Genomic DNA, 23006 nt, shown 5'->3' with positions numbered 1-23006 from the left:
ACTTCAGTTCATTTGTCAGATATTTTATGCTACTATCCTTTCAATGATTCATTTACCTTTAATAATATTTGTAATTCAGAATTGTGCTGTTGATAGCCAACAGCACAATGCTTGGCTGCATTATGTTTTTCTTTCACAGCACAACAGAGAAGAGCGCAGTCCAACTGAGGATGGTCTTAAGGACACTGTTGGAATCAGACTGTCTGGCAAACACATCCAGAGCTGTTTCTCAAACCACGTGAAATGTTCTCACTGCCACCGTGCCTGCAGCGTCACTAACGAGCATCCCCAAATGCGCTGTACACATTTAAATGATAAGGAGAGTAGTATGGACAATGAGCCTTTTTCCAACGGTGCTTCAGCTTTTATCAGTTATGCAACACAACACGGATGTGAGCCTTCACCTTTGCTTTTTTTTGCGCACCGCTGGTGTACACTACCTTTTAGAGCAGTGTTTATTTCCTTTTGCTTAGCTTAAACCCAAGGCTAGGGCAGGTTGTTCTAATCTAGACAACCTGAAGGATTCAATCTCAGCCAATCACCTTCACCTCGGCAAATTTCTAAAGACTAGTTTTACCCAGGACTCAGATTTGCCAGGTTACTTCATCACTGTGTTGGGCCAGTTGGTAGTAATAACAATTACCCTTTTCCTCACCCGACTGGGATCTGTGTTTAGAAACTGTCCCGCGTCCTCACCCCCAAATGGGAGCTGGGGATGAAGCCAATCATGTGAGTGCAGGCATCTCAAAGGTAAGAGTCATGTCTTTATTCTACTGTTCGTACAGCATCTAATCTATTGGTGCTTAATTAACTCTGTAACGGACACACAAAAGGGGCAGGTGCACGGTGGGTTATTTTCAGACTTCGCATCTGTGTGGCAGTTATACTTCTGAGTCTATAGGTTAATTCAGTGCAACTGGTTCCAACCCTCCCTGGCCTGCTGTTGACATGAGGCTTGCCATAGTCCGGGCAGGTCTCACTGCTCTCAATAACCTAGGCTGGGCTGTTGCCCAGGAGAAAAGCCTCAAAGGAAATGACTTTAGTGTGGTCTACACTAGGAGTACCCAACTCAATTTTAGGTGATACACGGATAAACATTTTTTTTTTAATTTTAAGAACTATGTATTTATCTTCACTGTTATTTATAGCAAGTGATATAGGTTTTCTATTTGCAGTAGTGATATAAAATTTCCTATTAAAGTTGTTTAAGTTAAAAAAAGCAGTTAAAGAAAAAATATTAACTAAATTATAAAATAGGGAGTTATCGACATGAGAAAACTTTTGACATTGGTTTACAAATGGCTAAAGTCTAAGATATCCTAATTTAAGGCCTAAGACTTTAATAATGCTCCATTTATCAAGTGCTTTATTGTGCCAGACACTGTCTTAAGTACCTGGAATTCAATATGTTATTAAATCCTACAACATCTCTGTGAGGTAGAAATTATTATATGGATTTTTTAAAATCAGCAACCCAGGTTCAAGTTTAGGTCTGCCAGACTCCTACCATTACATTATTCTGCCACCAGGTACAAGATTCAAAGCCTCATCATGCAGTCATTCACCCAGTGTATGTATTGAGCACCTACTACATGCCGGACGATATTTTAGAATAAAAATTGGGGTGAGGGAGGGATCCTCATTCCCTTCCCATTAAGTAGTTTAGTCTAGCAAACGGCAGATGGGGTCTTGATCAGGATAAAAAATAAAATGTTTCTCATCTTGGGCTTCAACTCAGGCTCCCAGGAAATAGGCCAAATTTAGACCATAAACAATATGCAGAGCTCCCTTAGTAAAAGACAAAAAGCCATTATTTTATAAATATTTAGAATACTGAACATGAGATTGATTCACATAAGAAACAAATTGTCGTTAGAAGTGGCCACTGGGGACTTCCCTGATGGTCCAGTGGTTAAGACTCCGTGTTTCCACTGCAGGGGGTGCAGGGTCGATCCCTGGTCAAGGAGCTAAGGTCCCACATGCCGTGTGGCCAAAAAAAAAAAAATGTGGCCACAGGGTTGATGTGATAAAAAGGCTTTCAGAAAAATCCTTAGGCAGGCCTCATTTTATGAAACGCGATATATAAAAATTAAGCATAGAGAACGTATTTACATTACAACAGGGGGCTCTACTTCACCATGAGGAGTTTTCAGAGGGCTTCCTAAACAGGAAGTAACTACTAAAGTTATAATGTATACACAGCATACCCCAATCATCCAGACAGGAGCAAATAAGAATTACCCAGTGCCCATTCTTGCTGTCAAAATTAATAATTTGAAAATAGAAAAATACATGACATGAGAGAGGCATGCTCTTTCTTGCCACACATGCATGAAAACCGAAAATCCTTGTACCTGAAAGCAAAATCCCCATCAACCTTGTGGGGTGGACACATATCATTTTCATTTTTCTTCACAGCACAACGATTCCGTACTCTTTAACGAGAATCAACCAGCAGTCTTTAACCAAGAGTTCAAAGACCAGTTTCAGGAAGGGGTCCATGAGTGTCATTCGAATGTCATTCCAATTTTGCGGATGTATTTTCTGGGTAGGGAGTCCATAGTGTTCTCTGGATTCTCAAAGTTTTCTATGCCACATGCCCAAAGGTTAAGCACCATCAGAAGAGGCCAATCCAATTACCTCTCCTCCCTGTCACATATGCATGGGCTTCTACGAAAATGCAATAAATAAAACTTGGTGGTAATCCCTGATGGGTGGCTTTTGGGGCAGAGTGATAAGTAATAGGCATTGGAAAAGTATTTCCTGACCCTTTTTATCATCATAGACTCCTTTCAGAATCAGATGAATGTTATGTATGGGCTTCCGAGAAAATGTGTGCTCATATCCAGAATTATGCATGAAGATTTGGGGGTTTAGGCACCCCACAAAAATGTATCTATCAGTCCTTAATTAAGAATTAATGACTCAGATGATTCCCCAGCAGAATATTCAGGCATATGACCGATCGCCTAAGCTACAGTTTGTGTGTGTGGGGGGGGGCAGCCGGGCATAGCTGATGTCAAACCGTGAACCTGCTATCATGATCCTATACCCTCCCGATCCCCACTCTTAGATTCAACAGGAGAAGTTTTATTCAGCTAGAAAGCTCTGCCCGGGGTAAATTCTCAGATTTTGTGAGATCCATTCTAACACCGCCTTTGGGAGAAACGGTTTTCTATGAATTGATTTGATTAACCACACTAGCCCCATTTGCAACCATGAACAATGTAACCACGTAGAAAGCTGACGTTTTCATGGAAAAGTTTTACCATCTGCAATCTAAAATGGCTAACTTTTGTCTTAGCTTGTAGGTAACGCAAGCTAAGAATACGGTATCAAAATATTGCTTTGATGCATCCAGGACACCCAATGAGAGGGTAAAGACTTAACATTTTGAGTTTCAACTGATATCCCTTTATCGCCAGAGCACGCATTGGTAGGTATGAAGTCTCCATAGTTATGAAACAAATGACACTATAAAGCCAAACAAATCAAGAAAGAGCCTTAAGTTTAATTATCTTCCCTTCAGCATCTCCGGACACTTTCTGGGTGGAGGTGCCAAAGCTTTGGCAAAATATTAGGGATTTCAATGAGGGATATGTAAAGTATGTATTTCTTGTGCTAACCAGATAAGCTTGATATGAACCACTAGGTATTTATTAGAGCCAATGAAAGGTCAGCATCTAACATCAAGCACAGGAATTCTATCTAGAAAGCCAACTTTGCACCAAATCCAAGCTCGTAGTGGGATAAGTAGGCCCTCCAAAAAGAAGATCTAAGCCAAAGATGACCACGATCGTCTTCAAGCCTAGTAATATCCTGGAAGACCAGTGATCACATGGGATGGGAATCTCCTCATTTATTTAACAATCACACGAGACGACTACCAAAGGAACAGCGCTCATCATCCCTGCTCTTTAAGCATTTACAAGTTTGCTCACATGCAAGACCCACTCAGGAACCTTCTTCCATACTCCCAGTGCCCTCTGCTTACACCTTCATCTATGCACTGGCTAAACACTACCTTATAACCTAGCTGTGCTGTCCACCCCGCTACACCATGAGTTCCTAAGGGCAGGGACTAGGTCTCTTTCATCTTCATCTTCCTTCTACAGCAAATACAGTGCCCTGGTCTTCTTCAGCACTCAGTGCATACAACAGTGATTCTTCTACATAAGTCCCCTACATATGAGCGAGTTCCACTCTGAGAGCGTGTTTGTAAGTCCAATTTGTTCTTAAGTCCAACAAAGTTAGCCTAGCTTACTTTGCAGTATCAGCTACGTCACTGCTGCTTTTACACTTGCTTCCGGACATCCTGGGCTTGAAATAATGATACTGTACCACTGTACTCTATACAGCACTGTACAGTAAAGTACACAAAAGCACAACCACTTGTAGAGGATGCACGCACGTGACAATGTACACCAGACACGTACTTTAAAAGGTTTGGCTAAACATCACAGCCGTCCAAATCTCTCTAGATCAGTGTCCAATATAAATATAATGTGCACCATATATATAATTTAAAATTTTCTAGTAGCCGCATTAAAAAAAATAAAGGAAAAGGTAAAATTAATTACAATAATATATTTTATTTAACCCAACATATCAAAATATTATTTCAACGTGACCAATATAAAAATTATTGAGATATGTTCTTTTTTAAGCTAAGTTTTTGAAACCAGGTGTCTATTTTACATTTACAGCACATCCAATTTGCAGGCTAAATATTCAATAAAGTGATGTAGTCCTACTAAAGCAATAAAGTTATGTTTAACAAAAAAATATTTTACACTGCTTTAGTTTTTAATTTTATACTGAAATTAATTAAAATTAAATAACATTGAAAACTCAGTCTCTCTGTTAAAGTAGCCACATTTCAAGGGCTCAGTAGCTACGTGTGTGGGACTTTCCTGGTGGCACAGTGGTTGGGAATCCACCTGCCAGTGCAGGGGACACGGGTTTGATCCCTGGTCCGGAGGATCCCATATGCGGCAGAGCAACTGAGCCCATGTGCCACAACTACTGAGCCTGCGCTCTAGAGCCCGCGAGCCACAACTACTGAGCCTGTGTGCCACAAGTACTGAGCCTGCACTCTAGAGCCCGTGTTCCGCAACAAGAGAAGCCACCGCAATGAGAAGCCCATGCACTGCAACGAAGAGTAGCCCCCGCTCACAGCAACTAGAGAAAACCCATGTGCAACCAAAAATAAATAAATTAATTAATTAATTAAAAAAAAAAAAAGCTATATGTGATTAGTGGCTACCATGCTGGACAGCACAGTTCTAGGCTACTTAACAGTAGTTGATAAAGCAACTTGCTAAATACTGTACACAGCGTAAGATCTTATTTTTAAAGCAAAACAATGTACACACATACACACACAGATAACTGGAGGAATAACTACCGATCATTAGCAGTGTGTTAATTCTGGGAGGAGTGGAATCAGAAAGGAGGTGAAGAAGTACTTTTGCTTCTGAAAGGTTTAAATTTTTTTGTATAAAAAGTAAAATTAAGGCCGGAAACCAGACTGAAGTATCGCCTTTTCTTTAAATAGAAAACATAGATAGTTACACACGGAGAGCAACAGGGACAACTTAGATGTCTTTAGATAAGGGCTACCAGACAGGTGGGAAAACCAGTAGTCACGCTGTGTAAGGAATGCGGATTGAGACTATTGGTGTTTGACCTGGAGAATGGAGCACTGGAGGCGGGGGCAGTTTTTTTCAAATACTTGAAATGCTGTCAAGAACAAAAATTTGATTTGTTCTCTGCTGTCTTGAGAATAGAACTAATAACAATAGTACATCATTAATACAGTCGTTTGTACTATAAACCATACTTTTGTGATTTAACTCCTCCAAAGAAAGAATGTCTAGCATAGGGATGGATCAAAGATGGAATGGAACTGTAAAGTCATGAGTTTCCTCAATCACTGAAAATATTAAACAGTCAACTATTTTCAGCAGAGGACATTTAAGAAATAGTAAGCTCAGGAAAAGATGTCATAACTAGAGTTTTGTAACTAGATTATCAACCCTGAGATTTTATTATTGTATGAGATTTACCATTATCCAAAGGGCACGTGTGAGATTATTACAGATTATTACAGATGTTCACCCAACATCCAACTTTCCTCTCCTTCCAAGAATGCTGTATGAATATATACACTCACCTCTTGGAAGTAAAACATGACCATGGAATTAATCACTTTGTTGATTAATGAAATATGAGTGGAAGCCGATGCCTGTTACTTCATGTTACTGTATTTAGGTTGCAACTGTCCACTTTACTTTCTTGGGGAAGAAAATAGCACTTTGCAAGGTTTACTTTTCTAAAGGAAAGAGGAAAGAAAACCAATGTTCTTGACTAAATGCTCCCCCATAGGTAATCTAGTCTAATCTTTCCCAGTCCTCTGAGACAGGTATTAACGCCATTTTACAGATAAACAAACAAAGCAGAATTAAAAAATTTAAGGCGATACAGCTTACGGAGCAAGGATTTGAATTCAAGTCTGTCTTACTTTAAAGTTCATGACACAAACGTATAGTACAGTGGTCAAAAAGAAGCCACCCGAATACGGTAGGTTCTGTGTTTGCTCATTCTTCTAAATCTTTGATTGAAAACATTAATACAAAACAACGGAAACTAACAGAGCATTCTCAATTTAAAAAAAAAAAAAGAAAGAAACCCACACAGAGGCTGCACATGTGAAAGCCTGTATTTACACACAGCCATCATGTGATGGGTAATTAGCCAGGTAACTATAGGTTTTTCTCTGCTAGAAAAGTATACGTTTCATCATGCTTTGAAATCTGCCTTATTATCAGCACTGCTATGAAAACAGTGTTTTATTTCTTATTGAGTGAATAGGCCAGGCATAAAGCATTGTTTTTGTAGAGCCTAACAGAATACTTCCCTTGTGAACCAAAGAAGTAGAATGAGTAGTTGGAAGATGGGGAATATCCTCCACCATGATTAGCGAGTAACCATTTTCAGGGAGGTGAGGATTAAAACAGTACAATCGCCTAGAATAAGAAGTACCGGATGTCTTGCTAAAACCATCTCCTTAATCACCTGTCACCTAAAGAAGACCGATTACAAACAAGCTGATGATAATAAAAAGATAAGGGAGAGCAAGTCCAGTCTGGATTTGTTTATTTCCCTGCACATTTTTGTCACTGCTATAACCCTGACACATGAAAAAGATTCCCTTGAGGAAGAGAGGAATTAACGAGTGCCAGTATTAATAGGTAAATGTCCACACACAACAAACTCCTACAACACCACCAAAAACCCCTAGGCTGGCAAGCTAGCTTTGAGCATGTCCAAAAGCTCTCTTAGTAAGTTTCCCCGAATGAGTCTATAATGGAGGATTAGAAATGAAGCCCAAAATAGTTAGAAACTAAATACCACAAGTACAGTCGTCCCTCAGTATCCGTGGGGGAATGGTTCCAGAAACCCTGCCAGGATACCAAAATCTGAGGATGCTCCAATCCCTTATATAGAATGGTATAACATGTGCATATAACCTACACACATCCTCCCTTATACATTTGACCCCGGAGCAATACGGATTGGAACTGCATGGGTCCACTTACGTAGGGATTTTTTTCAATAGTAAATACAGTACTACATGATCCAAGGTTGGCTAGATCCATGGATATGCAGAACTGGGAAAACAGAGGAATCACAGATACGGAGGAACGACTATAAGTTATACCCAGAGTTTCCACTGTGCAGAGGGTTGGCACCCTAACCCCCTCATGGTTCAAGGGTCAACTGCACTTTAAATCATCCCTAGATTACTTATAATACCTAATATGACATAAATGCTAAGTATGCTAAGTAAATAGTTGCCAAAATGCAGCAAATTCAAGTTTTGCTTTTGGGAACTATCTGAACGGTTTTTTTTCTTGTCTTTTCTGAGTATTTTCCATCCAAGGTTGGTTGAATCCATGGATGCGGAACCTGCAGATATGGAGCGCCAACTGTACATTGCTTCTCTTTCCAGGTACCAATGGGAAAGCCCCTCCACTAGAGGGTGTCCTAGGAAGTGCTGGACAAGAACTCAAGTCAACCACTGAATCCACACAGGTGTCCTGACCATGCAGAGCAGAGAATGCCAGAAATTTCAGAGGAGGTTGATCATAAAAGTCGCATGTTGACTTAACCTACTAAATATAGCTGTGAAGTCAGAATGCCTACAGGATAGTTAGGACTGTTGCTGGGAAGGTAAGACAAGCATATATATATAAAAAAAAGATACTGCATTATATTGCTAGTTATAGCGTAAGGTACTCAATCAGGTGGTAGAGACACTGAGTGTGATAAGAGCTCCATAAGCAGGGAAAATCCTTTGGGCAGGATGCCAAACAAGGGCTTCAGGGGCTTCAACTGAAACTTAAAGAAAAGAGATTTCCTTCAGGTAAGAGTCCTGGAAGGGGCATTCCAAGAATGAGTAAAGGCATGAGCCATACAAAACTCACGGGAGGGCTGGGGAGCAGGGTGTGGGTGCATGCGGTTAAAGAGAAAGAAGACCAAGCAGTTAGACTAGTTAGGCTAAAGCAAGAGGTTTACATAAGCGATAGGAGATAAGAGAGAGAGATAGGCTGTCTTCACATTCTGTGTGCACTTTGAGCTGCCAATTCCACCTCTACAAACGTATGAGGAAAGAGTCATGGACATGGGCAGAGTTACAAGAATTTCAGAGTTTGTGGGAAAACAGAAGCAAATGAAATGTCCAAACAGAAACACCTCTCTCATGAAACATTATGGCAGGCAGAAAGAAACAGAGTATTTTATAATATGGAGGCACTGTCATAATACACCTGTACAAATTTAAATGGGGGGGGAAGGGTATGCATATGAATTTCATACCTATACACTCATTCATATACCTTGGCATATTGATATTAAAAATGCTAACAGCAGTTACTTCTGGGTGGGAGGAAAAGAAGCAACTTAAATTTTTCCACATTTTGTATTGCCTACATTTTCTAATATGAACACGGATAACGCTGGCACTCAGAAAAACAACAACAATGAAAGATGTTTAATAAAAAAGAAAAAAACTGGAGGCTGGGACTGCACAGTTCACTGGATGCTTGCCTACAACATTTGTATCTTATCCAGTAGGCATGAGGGTATCGAAGAAAGGGGAGCTACTGGCTGAAAGCCAATATTTTTAAAGGGTCAGAAGTGTAAAAGATGTTAGAAATGATTAAAAAATTAAAAAGCAAGTGGAGAGGTCCAAAGAAAGAGGCCAGGCACATTTGGGAGAACAAAGCAAAGCCACTTCATCCCAGCATACTAACTGAAAACACACAGGGCAAGGCAACTAGGAAAACCCCAAATCGACAGCACTGTTTGCTCAGCCCCTACTGTGCATGAAGCACTTGTAAAGCTTCTGAAACCCCACTATTATTCCAATCTGTCCTAAATAAATATATTCATTAAAATGGGGTAAAAGTCCAAACCTCAGCTTTCCTCAACAGTGGACCTGTACAAACTACAGACTTAAACACATAATGTTAGAGGAGAGAAGAGGGGTGGATCTTTGACATTTAGGAAAATTAATGTTTTGCAATAAAACCTCACATTTCAAGTACTCTAAAAGACAAATGAGGGGCTTCCCTGGTGGCGCAGTGGTTAAGAATCTGCCCACCAATGCAGGGGACACGGGTTCAAGCCCTGGTCCAGGAAGATCCCACATGCCATGGAGCAACTAAGCCCGTGCGCCACAACTACTGAGCCTGTGCTCTAGAGCCCGTGAGCCACAACTACTGAGCCCATATGCCACAACTACTGAAGCCTGCGCGCCTAGAGCCCACACTCGGCAACAAGAGAAGCCACTGCAATGAGAAGCCCGCACACCGCAACGAAGAGTAGCCCCCACTCACTGCAACTAGAGAAAGCCTGCGCGCAGCAACAAAGACCCAACGCAGCCAAAAATAAATAAAGAAATAAATAAATAAATAAAAGTTTTTTTTTTTAAAAAAAAGACAAATGAGCAGTTGGGAAGAATCAGCATCAATACTAAAGAGAATTAAGCCTAGATGCCCAAATCAAACACCTGCTCACAAAACCCTCTGGAAAAGCCCCATCAATTCACATGTTGGATGTATGTGCTTTTGGGTTCCAAGGTGATGCCATGGTGATAACAGCTATAATAATGGCCTACAGTCAGTAATCATGCAGTGGCTAAAGAGATGAGAGCTGGAAAGTAAAGAAAAATATTTTAGAGGTACCATAAAAGGAGAAAAGAAGTTTACATTTCCAACGGAAGGGGAAATGTTGAATCAAGCTTCATTTTTAAAGCACATTTGAGGCGCGACGTTGCACTGTTCAAGGATGGTTAACAGACCACGTGGACCAATCAGGTTTGTTCCTCACAGTAGACTCCTACCACCAAATGCAAATGGAAGTATTGCTCCAAGTGTGCCTGTCTATCTATAATACCAGATATTTATGAGCTTGCAAGAAGCCAAGGATGCCTAGAAGACTTTTTCCAAAAGACCCAGCGTATGTAACCAGAAACTAAAGGGGACATATATATTAGCAAGGGACTCAGACCGCAGCTGAATTTCTTTCATCTTTGGTAATCTTCCCATCAGATGGTGACTACCACAGATTTTTCACTGTGATATTCACATTTTTATTAATGAGACTGAAACAAAAGTATGGGTTGGTTGCCTTCTCCATCATGGTCTTTTTTTATCAAAGGTATGGCCATACACCAGAAAACAGAGAATGAAAAAAAAGCAAGAACAGCTAGAGTCCAGGAGGATGATAATGAGCCAAACTAACACATATGATAATTTAGGGAAGACGTGTGTGCTGGTCTTTTATCTTATTTGATCAGAGCAGCTTAAACAAAGCTGGACACCAAGCTGGTATTCAACTGTGGATCTTTATTGAGGCAAAAATACTACAGTCCTACCCTAAATGCTACAATATACAACTATAGGAATTACAGAAACTTGAAAGGCACAGCAATGATATTGAGCCACAAAACCTCCTGCCATGTTAGTTGACAATGATGTTCATTAGATAATAGTCTACATTTAACACTACTGTTTAAAAAAAAACACAAGCAAAAACAGAGGTAACTAAAATTCAGGAGGTATAGTGGTTGAATAACATCTTTTCCCTCCTTTTTGCCCTAAGGAGTAGAAAAGTCAAGGCCATACAGCTTTAGGGAAGAGATTCCGAGAGTTTTGCCCGTGTCATTCCTACCTGGAGGGTGCCAAGCCTGACGCATGTGCCATGGCTCTCTTCCAACAATGGGTAAGTTGGTATAAAAGAACCACCAAAGTGTGTCCTGAGATGAGTGACCAGGATGGGGAAGGATTCTGAAACCACATCCTGGTGGAAAATTGAAAAAATTGGGATTTGGCTAAAACAAGCCAAATAAGGACAGAACTGAGGACTATTTCAAGGAAAGGGGGAGAGGAAGTATCAACTGTACCAGTGTCCAGCCTGACAATTCTATGAAGGGCTCCCCAAAAAGCATGAGTTTCTTACCTTGTTCAAACATTGTATCCAGGAGGTGAATACTGGTAACCTGAATACTTAAAAATAGCACTTAAGTTCCAATTTCACTTTTTTCTTACTTCTGCCTCAACATCTCCAATTCTAAAAGTAAGAATAAAGTCTTATATTCTACGGACTTCTCTTCAGTTGACCATCTAACCTTCAGTCCATTATTAAAAGATCTGAATTTGGTGTCCTAGAAAGTGTTCATCACTCTAGGGAACACTAGAAGACCTGCAAGTCAACAGAAATTCCAAATGGAAGGGCTTTAACTTGGAACGAGCCTTCCTGAGTGATGGCAGTATGATATCTAGACAGCAATATCAGTGACCAGCTGTTGACTGGTTCACACGTGGTTAGGTTTCACAGACTTCCCTTCCAGCAGGTGTAGCCGAGATGGCTGAGTGCAGACAACATACATCGTTGTTTATTCAAGACACTTTTTACATGTTCATTCTACCATTATTTTAGGACAGTCTTCAACTACTTGATTACATGGCCAAGCTGAATTTTAACTTTGAAATGAAATGGAATAACCTCCCGCCTATGTTCCCAGATCCTTAGAAAATGGCCTGTCACTAAGTTGTTCTAAAGCTTTGAATGTCTCGGGTACAGACTTTTGGAAGTGTGAACTTGCTCCTGTCAAAGGTTCTCTGGGCTGTCACTTTACAATGAAATGAGGCAACCTCTTGAAGAAACAGCCACGTTGGCACGTGGACAGCATGCTTCTCCTGTGTTCACTGTGCTAGAATTAGATTCTTTAAAGAATGCATGGTTCACACCACAATATTGTCAGAGGAGCTTGTGAGAAAATCCTTTGGAAATTATCTTTACAAATTTTTGATAAGCCTCAAGTGTAACTGATTTCTATTTTGAACTCAAGGAGGCCAAATCTGTTTCAGTGAAGAGGCCCTTCTGTAGGGATTCCTCATGATATCCACGAACAGAATAATTCAACAATATATCATCCAAAAAATTTCCCAAGTTTCTATCTTAAGAAAAAAATAGTATAGCTAGCTCGGCAATGGAAGTTAAAATATAAACAACAAATACCCTGAGAAGACTGTTTAATATATACATACAAAATTTACATCTAGGAAGGAAGGAAGGAAAGAAGAAAAGGATTGGCTTAGTAAGAAGCATGTCTTCCATCTTAAGTTCATTAGATGTCTCTGGTGAAAAATACTTCCTATGACAAACTGTCAGCACCTTAGCGTACTTCTTATTAGAGACATTTATACTGTTCTCTTCAACACAAATCGAGAATCCTTCCCGTATCCACATCCCAGGAAGCAGCTTGACACATCAAACTCAAAACCAAGTTGAAACAACCATTTGAAATACAAGGCCTCCAGAGCTTCCAAGCAAAGACTATAGTCAATTTCTAACTAAAAGTACTGGAGAAGACATTTACACCACTGGCCACTTGTGGCCCAGCTTATTTTGACAGAATGTAAGGGGAGAAACTTTATATAAAATATAAATACATAGCTCTATATAAACATATAAAAATATATATTTATATTCTTTCTCCATATAGTTGTATATATAATATATACAAATATATACATATATATACATATAATATATATACAAATAAAAGAACCTGAAGGATTTTAATAACAGCACTAAGGCGGTTAAGGCAGACAGTAAGAGTGTAAACCCTGCCCCAAATAACTAGAACACGTGATTAGGGAAAGTCATAAGAGACAAATTAGCTCATTTTATACCACCTAGCTCCCTATGATACAGAATCGCCTTCTTGTAATAATAATGATAATACCATCTTAGACTTCAGTATCACAGATGCTTCCATGGATATTGATCTTTTTTCTCCATTGACCTTCTCAGAAATCCAGCGAGATAAACAAAGTACACACTATGACCCATTTCACACACGAGGAACCCGAAGGTGTAAACACACAGTGACTTGTGCCGTGAGTGACAGACCTTCACGACAGGCAGAGGCAAGATTCTCCTGACCTCCCAGCCACTGCTCCTTCACCACCACCATGCTGTCTATTCCCCAAAGTACAGTAAAAGTCCCAGCAGCAGAAGGGACAGGGGAAGGCACTCGTTCTCCATCTGACGGGACTTTAGAAACAGAAACTGAACTGAGGGAACCTGAGGGAACCCCCAGCATTAAATTCACCCACACCCACATCTTTTGGTCTCTTTTCTTGATTTCAGCTCACACTCCTCTATCTTTTCTTTTTCTAGAGACATATTTGGAGATGAAACCATTCAAAACTGCCCATCCACAGACAGTTTGTGACAGCGTAATTGACAATGCGTCTGCTGCAAAAAAATGAAAATGCTGTTTTAATAACCTTGGCCTAAAATACATTCTATTGTATGCCTCAAAGGGTATCAATAAAGTCAACCTGTAGAGACATATTTTCTTGGCTTAAACAACAATCCAAAGCATATAAATGTAGTCCAACTATAATGACATATTTATAGGCCAATAAAGCTTACACTGCAGCTTTCATACTTCACTTAAAGGAACTCTGTAAGAAGCAGTGTTATATAAAATAATTTGATTTCTTTTCAAACTATAGCCCAAGGAATAAAAAAATGCAAGTATGCTATGTTTAACTGATAGTGTTTATATTCCTTAGCTGTCAAAAGTTTTGTAAAATGAAATAATTCTTCATTTGACTAGTTCCAACTGCCATACCAAATATGGGTATCAGGTCCACTTTATAACAAAAGCTAAGTACTGTAATTCTGAAGACAAAAATAAATAACTAGAGGCTTGTGTAGTGAATGATTTAATCAACCCGATTCTTCTGGAAAAGCAGGTTCCTGTGTTCGTTATGCTTATGAATAATACATTCCTTAACCCTTCTATTTTAACATAGTTATTTTTTCTTTCTTCCTTTTCTATAAACGTCAGTATGAAACTGTCTGAAAAAAGGTAAAATGTCTCACTGAGTAAAGTCACAATCTGAATTGGTTTCATACTGAACTTTCTTTCTGTGAAAAGGACAAAGGGGAGGGAAGGGGATGAATGTACTCTCACACATCTCAGAAGTGTTTTTTAAAGATTGTTAGTTTCCCCACTATCTAGATCTACAGTTTCAGTCACCATTTACCATCCTAAATGAAAATGCCATAGGTTTTTAAAAAGCAAACATGACCTCCACAAATATTGTCCTTGAAGGGGAGAGGGATTAAAAAAAAATGAAAGAGTTGTGATTTGAGTCACAGCAGTTATTGGAAGCTGCCATTTGGGGCAGAGTTTCTCTTTGTGGAGTATTAATTTGTTGGCAGACACACATTTGTGAGAACATTCTTGTTGTTTTACTATTCAGAGAGACAGGAAGTGACACAAACTGGGATTAAAGGGAACTTATTCTACCTAAACACTCAGCAAGAAGAGTTCTTTGATTAGCTTTTAGATGGTAAAATCCCTTCTTTAAGAGTCAACCGAATTATTTTGTTATTATTGATGTTTTAACATGATGAAATAATTCAGTTAAAAAAGATAACATATTGCAGTTTTACTTTATCCACAGAAAGGTGAGATGGCTCCATTCTTTGCTTACTTCCACTAGAAAAAAAGAGGGAGGGTCTTAAGTAATCTCAGAGTTCATCTTCTTGCCCTGGTAGGAACAATGAGGAGTTGGAAGGGTTTTACAGAAGGAAAAACCTAATAAGTGTGTGAACTTCCATTAACAATGTGGTACTGGAAGTGGTTTCAGTGTGGCCAAGAGAAAGGGAGATAAGAAAACCACTGTGTAGAAAGAAAAGTACAGACAACAAATATTTTGATGTTGCAGACAGAGAAAGGAAGGGGTTGAAGAGAAAGTTGCTGGGACAGGAATGCACACAGCAAATGACATCCCCTATATCCCCAATATAAATCCTCACAATGTAGGCTTGTAAACCTTAGATCAAGCAGATAATGGAAACTCATTACATTAAGGAAAGTTTTTGTTTCTCTTTCCACATTATTACAACACAGTGTGCATTCCAATTACAAAAGCTATTTGTCTCAAATTCCCCACAGTTCATACCAACTGAGTAGAATTTCAAGGCTCCAAATTCTATCCTTAAAGGGGTATTTTACATTAAAAAAAAGAAAAGAAAAAAAAAATACATGGTGTTTCTTATTCACCAGAGAGCTTCCCAATCCAATCTCCTGTTGCTTATTTTCCCTTCCTCTGCACTGATCACTCACAGAGCTGTCTCCCAAATGAGACCCAAAGGGAAAAAAAAAAAAAAAAAAAAATCGGAATCACCTAGAGATCCTTTTATCAGCACACATTCTTTGGCCTTGCCTCAATCCTACTGAAAGAAGAATCTGGGGAAGCTGTACTCAGCAATCAGTATTATTTAAAAAATTTTCCTAAGCGAGTCTAATGAACAACAAGATTTAAAAACCACTAAGTACTTTGAATGTTCACTATAAACCAATTTCTTCTGGAATCAATTATTAAAAAGTTCGATTATGACATTTTTAGAATTCAGGAAGATCAAAACCTCTAAATCTTTTGATGAAGCTAAGAGGTTGGGTTTCTTTTCATTCATTAATAAACTATCAATTTTAAATACAAAACAACTCTTCTATAAATACTCTTGTTTATATGCATGACATCAAGCTTAACCATCTACACATCCTTTTGTTCCCCCATGGGTTTCCTGTTTAGTTTTTTATTAGTAACAGTATATTTCATAACTAAAAAAAAAAAAAATCAAACAAACAGAAGAAAGGTTTTAATGTTAAGGAAAACATAAGACAATAGCAATACAACTTAGATCATATATTAGGCAAGTAATACAACAGCTGAATTATTCAGCATTACCACATGTCAGAAGGCTGGTCATGGTGTGTTCACAAAATTGGCCATGTTAACAGCCTGTGTAGGAAGATGATTTAAAAAAAATTCTTTAATTTTGAAATGAAAACCACTAGATTAATAATTTTCTCTAAATGGGCACATGACAATCAGGCCACCATGACCAAAATTTTACTGCCTGACATCTACCAAAAGATGCCAGGAAACTGTTGATTGTTAAACTAAAAGAAAATATTAATGCTATTCCCAAAACACAGCACAGCTCATCACAAACCAGAATCACATGAAAGACAAGTCAGTTATGGGTGTTACTCAGTCTCTTTATGCCAATTAAAATAAAAAGTCTAGGTTTGTTGTAGTAGTTAAAATCTAGGTTAAAAAAAAAACCCAACAGGAAGTTGTTACATTAAGGCATAAAACTGGGCTATGAAAATCAGCATTGTGCTAGAACGAAAGAAAAAGATGCCTTAATATGTTAAAAGTGAAGTTCCTCTTTGCCTAAAGAGGAAATAAGTAGTCTAAATCAGAGGTCAACAACTGTGGTCTTGAGCAATGCTAGGAAAGTAAGTCAGTGAATGCCACAAGGAGTTACAAAGGAAAAAAAACAAGCAGGAAAGGACACAAAAAAGTCACTGGAGAAGACAGTGTTGAGAAAAAGCAACAGAATTAATTATGGCGCTCCTCTCCATACACCAATATACACCAGTCACTGTGCTACACCCTTTGTATCTTACATCTCCCAGTGACCCTGAAAAAGTTTCCAGGTTTTCCAGATGGGGAAGCTGCGGCTTGGAGGTTAAATTATTTGCCCAAGGCCACACAGCTAAGTAAGCAACAGAGTCAGGATTCAAACACTAAATGGAATAACTACTCCAAATCCCAAACCTATAGTGGAAGAAGGGAAGGAAGGAAAGAAAAAACCATATGGTTGATGGTAACCACTACACCCTGAAAACTCTGGGGAACCTATGCCGTGAGCTGTGGACCAGTAGTTCCCCTGCTTTGAAACTCTTCTCCTGCTCCACGTGAAGCAGCTCAATCTCTCTTCCTCACTTTGCCTTCCTTCCAACATAAAACAGGAAATTCTGATGTGGTGTTAAAAAATGTCATAGTATCTACTCAGAACAAATATTTAAACTCTCCATTAATTCAACTTTTGGTGCCTCGATTAAGTCTTATGCCTTGACAGCAACTGGAAGCTGCTAAACGCTGAGTGTTATTATATCACCCAGTTCCCAGCACAGGGTTCCACACAGACAAGGTCCTGTGATTCAACAGGTAACATCCATCCCTTCCACCCCCAGTCATCTGTCCATCCATATTCCCAGGTCCCTCTGAGGTTAAAGAAATTATATGCATATATGAATGACAGGGTTTCCAGAAAAACCTACAATAAAAAAAGTAGGTTCCTGTATACGCCCACACATTAGATTTAGAAGTACAAACGATAATTACCAAGGTCAGCCTTTTCCTTGAGAACGTCTTTGAAGTTGAGTCCACTGTTCAAGGTTGACTGCCGGTACTTCAGCAGAGCTTCCTTCTGTCCATTCCTTCCCAGGGACTCCATTTTCACTGACCCAGCTTGAAGGCCACATCTCCACTTGGAGAAATCAGAATGTACCCACTTGACCAGGTCTTCAAGCTTCACAATCACCTTTTCGGAAACAGCAATGACTTCATCCTATAAGAGGTAGTGGCGGGAGAACAAAAAACATTATTGGTGGTTCTGAAGTAAATGATACGTTTTCAATAAAGCCCATCTGAAACACCATTTGAGCGGCTGAACCTAATGTAAGCAGACAACGTGTTTTATTGGTGACAGAGAACCTTCAGAAACTCACTTCACTTCAATGGTTTTTCGCTGCTTGTGGTCTACTTGAGGAATAATTTATAGGATTTATTTGTTATGTGCTTAGAAAATGTCCAAAAATTGGACAGTAATTCTAATAGCCATGCTATTTGCCAAAGCTCACTCTCCCTACTTGACCACATGGGCAAAAGCTAATTTTTAGGTGCCATTAATTTTACAAAAGTAAAAAAGTGAGAACTAGATGACTAATGGTTAGTCTGTCTCTATATAAATGGTCTAAGTAAATCTGGGATTCTTGGAACTCTGACTCACCCCCAAATTCCTATGTTTATGGTACATTTTCCCTTGGCTTATACACAAATATTGAATTTAACTTTTGTCCTAAAATTAAATAAAACTGTGATGTAATCCCCAAAGAAATACTTCATAAATGTTATGTGCTTCCCACTGAAAGAAACTTACACATTCTCATGTTTCTTAAAAACTTTGTAAGTTGAGAAATGAACTGATTTTTTCTTTTAATACGTATGGGGTAAGAGGCAAAGAGGGCAAGTGAGGAGAAAGCCTTTGAATCTAAGAAAAGTAGTTGAAACTTAAGTTTCTCCTACGGATCATAAATTTCAATTTCAAGCACCTTTAATTGCTTCCAGGAAACGACCAACTTTTCTGACTCAGAATTAATCCAGCAAGATATTTAATAGATATCCGTACACGGAGCAAAGGAGGGCCTCTCTTTCCCGAAGATTCTTTGGAAAAGGCTTAAGAAGATCATCTCACTGGGTTTTAAGTTAAATTATTTGAAGCATTTGACATTTCAACTTGAACTGACTTCTTCCATTTCTTTTACTTCACATTTCTGAAAAAAGCTGAGCTGTGAAAACCCCTAAGCTTACAAAATCTTAGAAATATTTTTGACAAACAACAACAGGAAGATGTCTCTGAGCTATTAAACAAAGGGAATTCACAAGTGATTTTGGCTAATTTTGCTGTAAAACATGACTCTTTCCTCCTTCTCTCCCACCTACACACACACACACACACACACACACACACACACACACACACACTCTCTCTCTCTCTCTCTCTCTCTCTCTCTCTCTCTCTACTCCAAAGCAAACAAAAAAGGGTTTATTAAGATAAGCTTCCCACAATAAGAAGCCCCGGATTCAGTTTTTAAAAAATGTTTTAAGGTAGGATCTAAAATTTCACTTTTCCTCATCCAGTTCCAAGCTGCCTCTGAGAAGAGTTTGTTAGGCAGCAGCAAAATAACAAATACTCTATCAAAAATGAAAAGTAAAACTTTTGTAATGGAATCCTTTCTCTTATCATGATTAAATATGAACTTCCACTAAATGGGAGACAAAGTAGAAACCGTTTTTATTCTCTGCTCAAGAAAAAAAAAATGTCAATACTTTATATAAACAATGGGGCATATTACAAAGTACCATTTCAATGGATGATTTCACTCAGATTCACTACACCATCCTCTCGAAATAAAAGATCTATAGTTGTCATGCATTTTATAGCTATTACATGGTGATTATTAAATGTCAGAATAAAAATTCAGGCTGGGTATTGTTTCAAAGCACATGGGAACAGCTTCTGGACAGGGAACAGCTTCTGGACAGGGCATACCAGAAATCAAGTTTAGAATATACTGGAAAATAATTAAGTATCATGGTACATAAGTCTCAATATTAGCAAAGATGGAATTTGGCAACAGTTTTACCAAATATGGTTCCCTAGAAGAGACAAGTTTGGAGATGAGTGTTATTTTCAAATAGCTCTAACTATGATCAAATGATTATCATTTCAATTACCAGTTGCTTCAGAACTTTTCCAAGAAATGGCATGACTAGCTCTGGCTGGCTTCCAACACCCGCCAAACAAATAGTTTATTAACCGAGAGAAAATACAATCCTTATGATGTCATTGATGAATAAACCCATCTTTCAAGATCCAGTCTACAGGTTTAGTCCTCCCTCCTTTCTCTCTCTCTCTGAAACAGACCTTCTGAATATATACACAATGCATAAAAACAAATGCAGGAATTCAAATAAACATGTATAAGCCGTAAACCCAAGTTTGGCTTAACTGTGAAACCACCAGTATGTTTCACTGTGGATTCACAGAGAAACTGGCCCTGCAACATTGTCCAACGCCAGGATTTAGAAGGAAATCTGATAAGCGGAGGAGGGGGAAGAAAAAACCAACCCCCAAAACAAAATAGCCAACATATATATAGAAAATGTCTCAGGAAACATTACTTTGTACACACAATGGCATAAATCACATGTTCGTATTTACTATTCTGAGGCAGTTGCTGACTAAAGTTCCTAATACTCACCATTCTTGGGCAAGTCTCTATGTCTAAGAAAAGAATTTCAATAAGCTCATCTCATGATTACATTAGCTCTCTGCAAACCGAGAATTAGCACTGGATAAATACCACTGATTTACTCTAATGCAACCCAAAAGGAACACAAAGAAATACACCTTGTTATTCTATTAACGCACTTTGGCTTTTCAATTAACCCAGAGCCTAATCAATGTTTATGTAGGCTGCGTTGGGATACTTTCTAAGTCCATATCCCCTTTCATCATTGTTTCAAACTGCCCATTTCTGTCGTTTGGATTTTGTTTCTCCCACTGCATAATAACAGCGTACTCGATCACAGACTCCTCTAAGTCAGAGGAGATCCTCTGGTCAAGAAGTCATGTATCAGCCAGCCTATGTGTACGGCTGGCCTCTCCAAGTGTTGTAAGTCCCCAGGGAAACTTGGGACTCCCCTGGTGGCGCAGTGGTTAAGAATCCGCCTGCCAGTGCAGGGGACACGGGTTCGACCCCTGGTCCAGGAAGATCCCACATGCCGCAAAGCAACTAAGCCCATGCGCCACAACTACTGAGCCTGCACTCTAGAGCCCGCGAGCCACAACTACTGAGCCCACGAGCCACAACTACTGAGCCCACATGCCACAACTACTGAAGCCCACATGCCTAGAGCCCGTGCTCCGCAACAAGAGAAGCCACCACAATAAGAAGCCTGTGCACTGCGACAAAGAGCAGCCCCTGCTCGCCGCAACTAGAGAAAGTCCGTGCCCAGCAACGAAGACCCAATGCAGCCAAAAATTAATTAATTACTTTTTAAAAAACCAATTGGGAAACTTTACACAAAGTCTCCTGACTTCTATCTTCTCTTATAAAAGAAAATAAAGGGTTATCTGGGGAAAAAAAGAACAAAAAAACCCATCAAAACAAAAAAGTTGAAACTGAGTAGAGGTTGCTTTCTTTAGATGAGATGCAAGTTCTCTAGTCTGCCACTGATCCCACCGTTCCTATCTCCTTACACTCAGTCCACACCGTTCCTTTACCTGCCTGGACCCTCCGGCAGGCACCCACCATTTAAATAAACGCCCACACCCTAGTTTATCCCACCTCCCTCACTTCAATGATGAGGACAGTAAGGCTCAGTGACATGTCCGACTGCCAACTTCAGGCAGAACTTGGACAGGAATCCAGGTTTCCTACTGGCCAACACAGCATTCATCCTGGACTCTGGAGCCAGACTGCCTGGGTTCAAATCCCAGCCCTGCCATTTACTCCCTGGGGAATACTGGGCAACTTCTTTCACTTCCCTGTGCTTCCATTTTTTTAAACGTATGTTTTTAAAAAATGTTAATGATACTGTCTATCTCTGACAGTAATGGTGAGGGTTAAATGTGTTAACATAAATGAAGTGGTACATCGGATTTAGCTGCCATCACTGTCATTGCTTCTCTGAATTAGTGTTTTCCAAAGAGTGCCACACAGAGATGAGTATAGATGGTTCATGGATAAACCTTTTAATATTTAATGTAAGTTACTCATTGCTTATTTATTTTTGTGGTAACTTTCCACTTATGGGGAAGTGGTACTGGTTTCCCATTTATAGGAGATATAGAAGTTTCCTCTTTAAATAAATTTTAGTTAAAAAACAATGGATCGGTTTGAACAAAGCCATTAAATAAACCCAGTAGATGTGGGTATGGCAAAAAAAAAGTCAAGATGCTATGAAAATGACTGAAATTTGGGACAGTACATTATATATCAGTGGTTCTCAAAGTGTGGCTCAGGAACCCTGGGGAATCCCCAAGACTATTTCAGGTGGTCCACAGGGCAAAACAATGATCATAATAATACCAAGAAATTATTTGCTTTTTCAAGTGTATAGTGGGGTTTTCCAGCAACTACAAGACAGATGGTATGGCAAAAGAGTGAATACAGAAGGAGATACGAGAATACAGCTGTCTCTATTAAGCCCGACAGTAAAGAAATTTACAAAAATGTAAAACAATGCCACTGTTCTTACTAATTTTCTTTGTTTTTGAAAATAAGGTTAATTTTCATTAAAATGTGTTACATTTACATGATGGCTTTATATTCCCATTTTCATTGTATTAATATTTTTAAAAATTAATTTACAGTAAATTTTCCTTTTTTTATGTACAGTTCTATGTATACCATAGTACACATGGCAACTACTGATCTGTGCTTGGTATAGTTTTCTCTTTTACAAAATGTCATATAGATTAAATCTCACAGTATGAAATCTTTTAAGGCTGCTTCTTTCACTTAGCATAATGCCTTTGAGAGCCACCCATGCTGCTGTCTATATCAACAGCTTGTTCCTTTTTTTCTGCTGAGTAGTACCTCACGTTATGGATCTGTCCCATTGACAGACACTGGGTTGTTTCCAATTTTGGCGATTACAAATAGAGCTGCTATAAATATTCATGTACAAGTTTTCGTGTGAACATACATTTTCAGTTCTCTAGAGTAAATACCTAGGAGAGGGATTGTTGAGTCATATAGTAAG

The 23006-nt window shown here is 39.0% G+C and overlaps 1 protein-coding gene across 2 annotated transcripts in view; it reads right to left on the bottom strand.

The window, feature by feature from the left end:
- Nucleotides 1–23006, bottom strand: part of ARID5B (AT-rich interaction domain 5B) — a 189170-nt gene that overhangs the window by 140401 nt on the left and 25763 nt on the right. For both annotated transcript variants that reach the window (XM_089897533.1, XM_022560587.3), the window contains exon 3: nucleotides 17796–18021. In XM_089897533.1, the coding sequence (XP_089753659.1) occupies nucleotides 17796–18021 (226 nt within the window). The remainder of the gene's footprint in view (nucleotides 1–17795; nucleotides 18022–23006) is intronic.

The sequence above is a fragment of the Delphinapterus leucas genome, chromosome 16 (assembly GCF_059928025.1).
Source record: "Delphinapterus leucas isolate spDelLeu-1000000601 "Yukka" chromosome 16, BTC_Dleu_Yukka2, whole genome shotgun sequence".
NCBI lineage: Eukaryota > Metazoa > Chordata > Mammalia > Artiodactyla > Monodontidae > Delphinapterus > Delphinapterus leucas.
The sequence above is the reverse complement of the archived record's forward strand: the minus strand, read 5'-3'. Positions and strand labels throughout refer to the sequence as shown.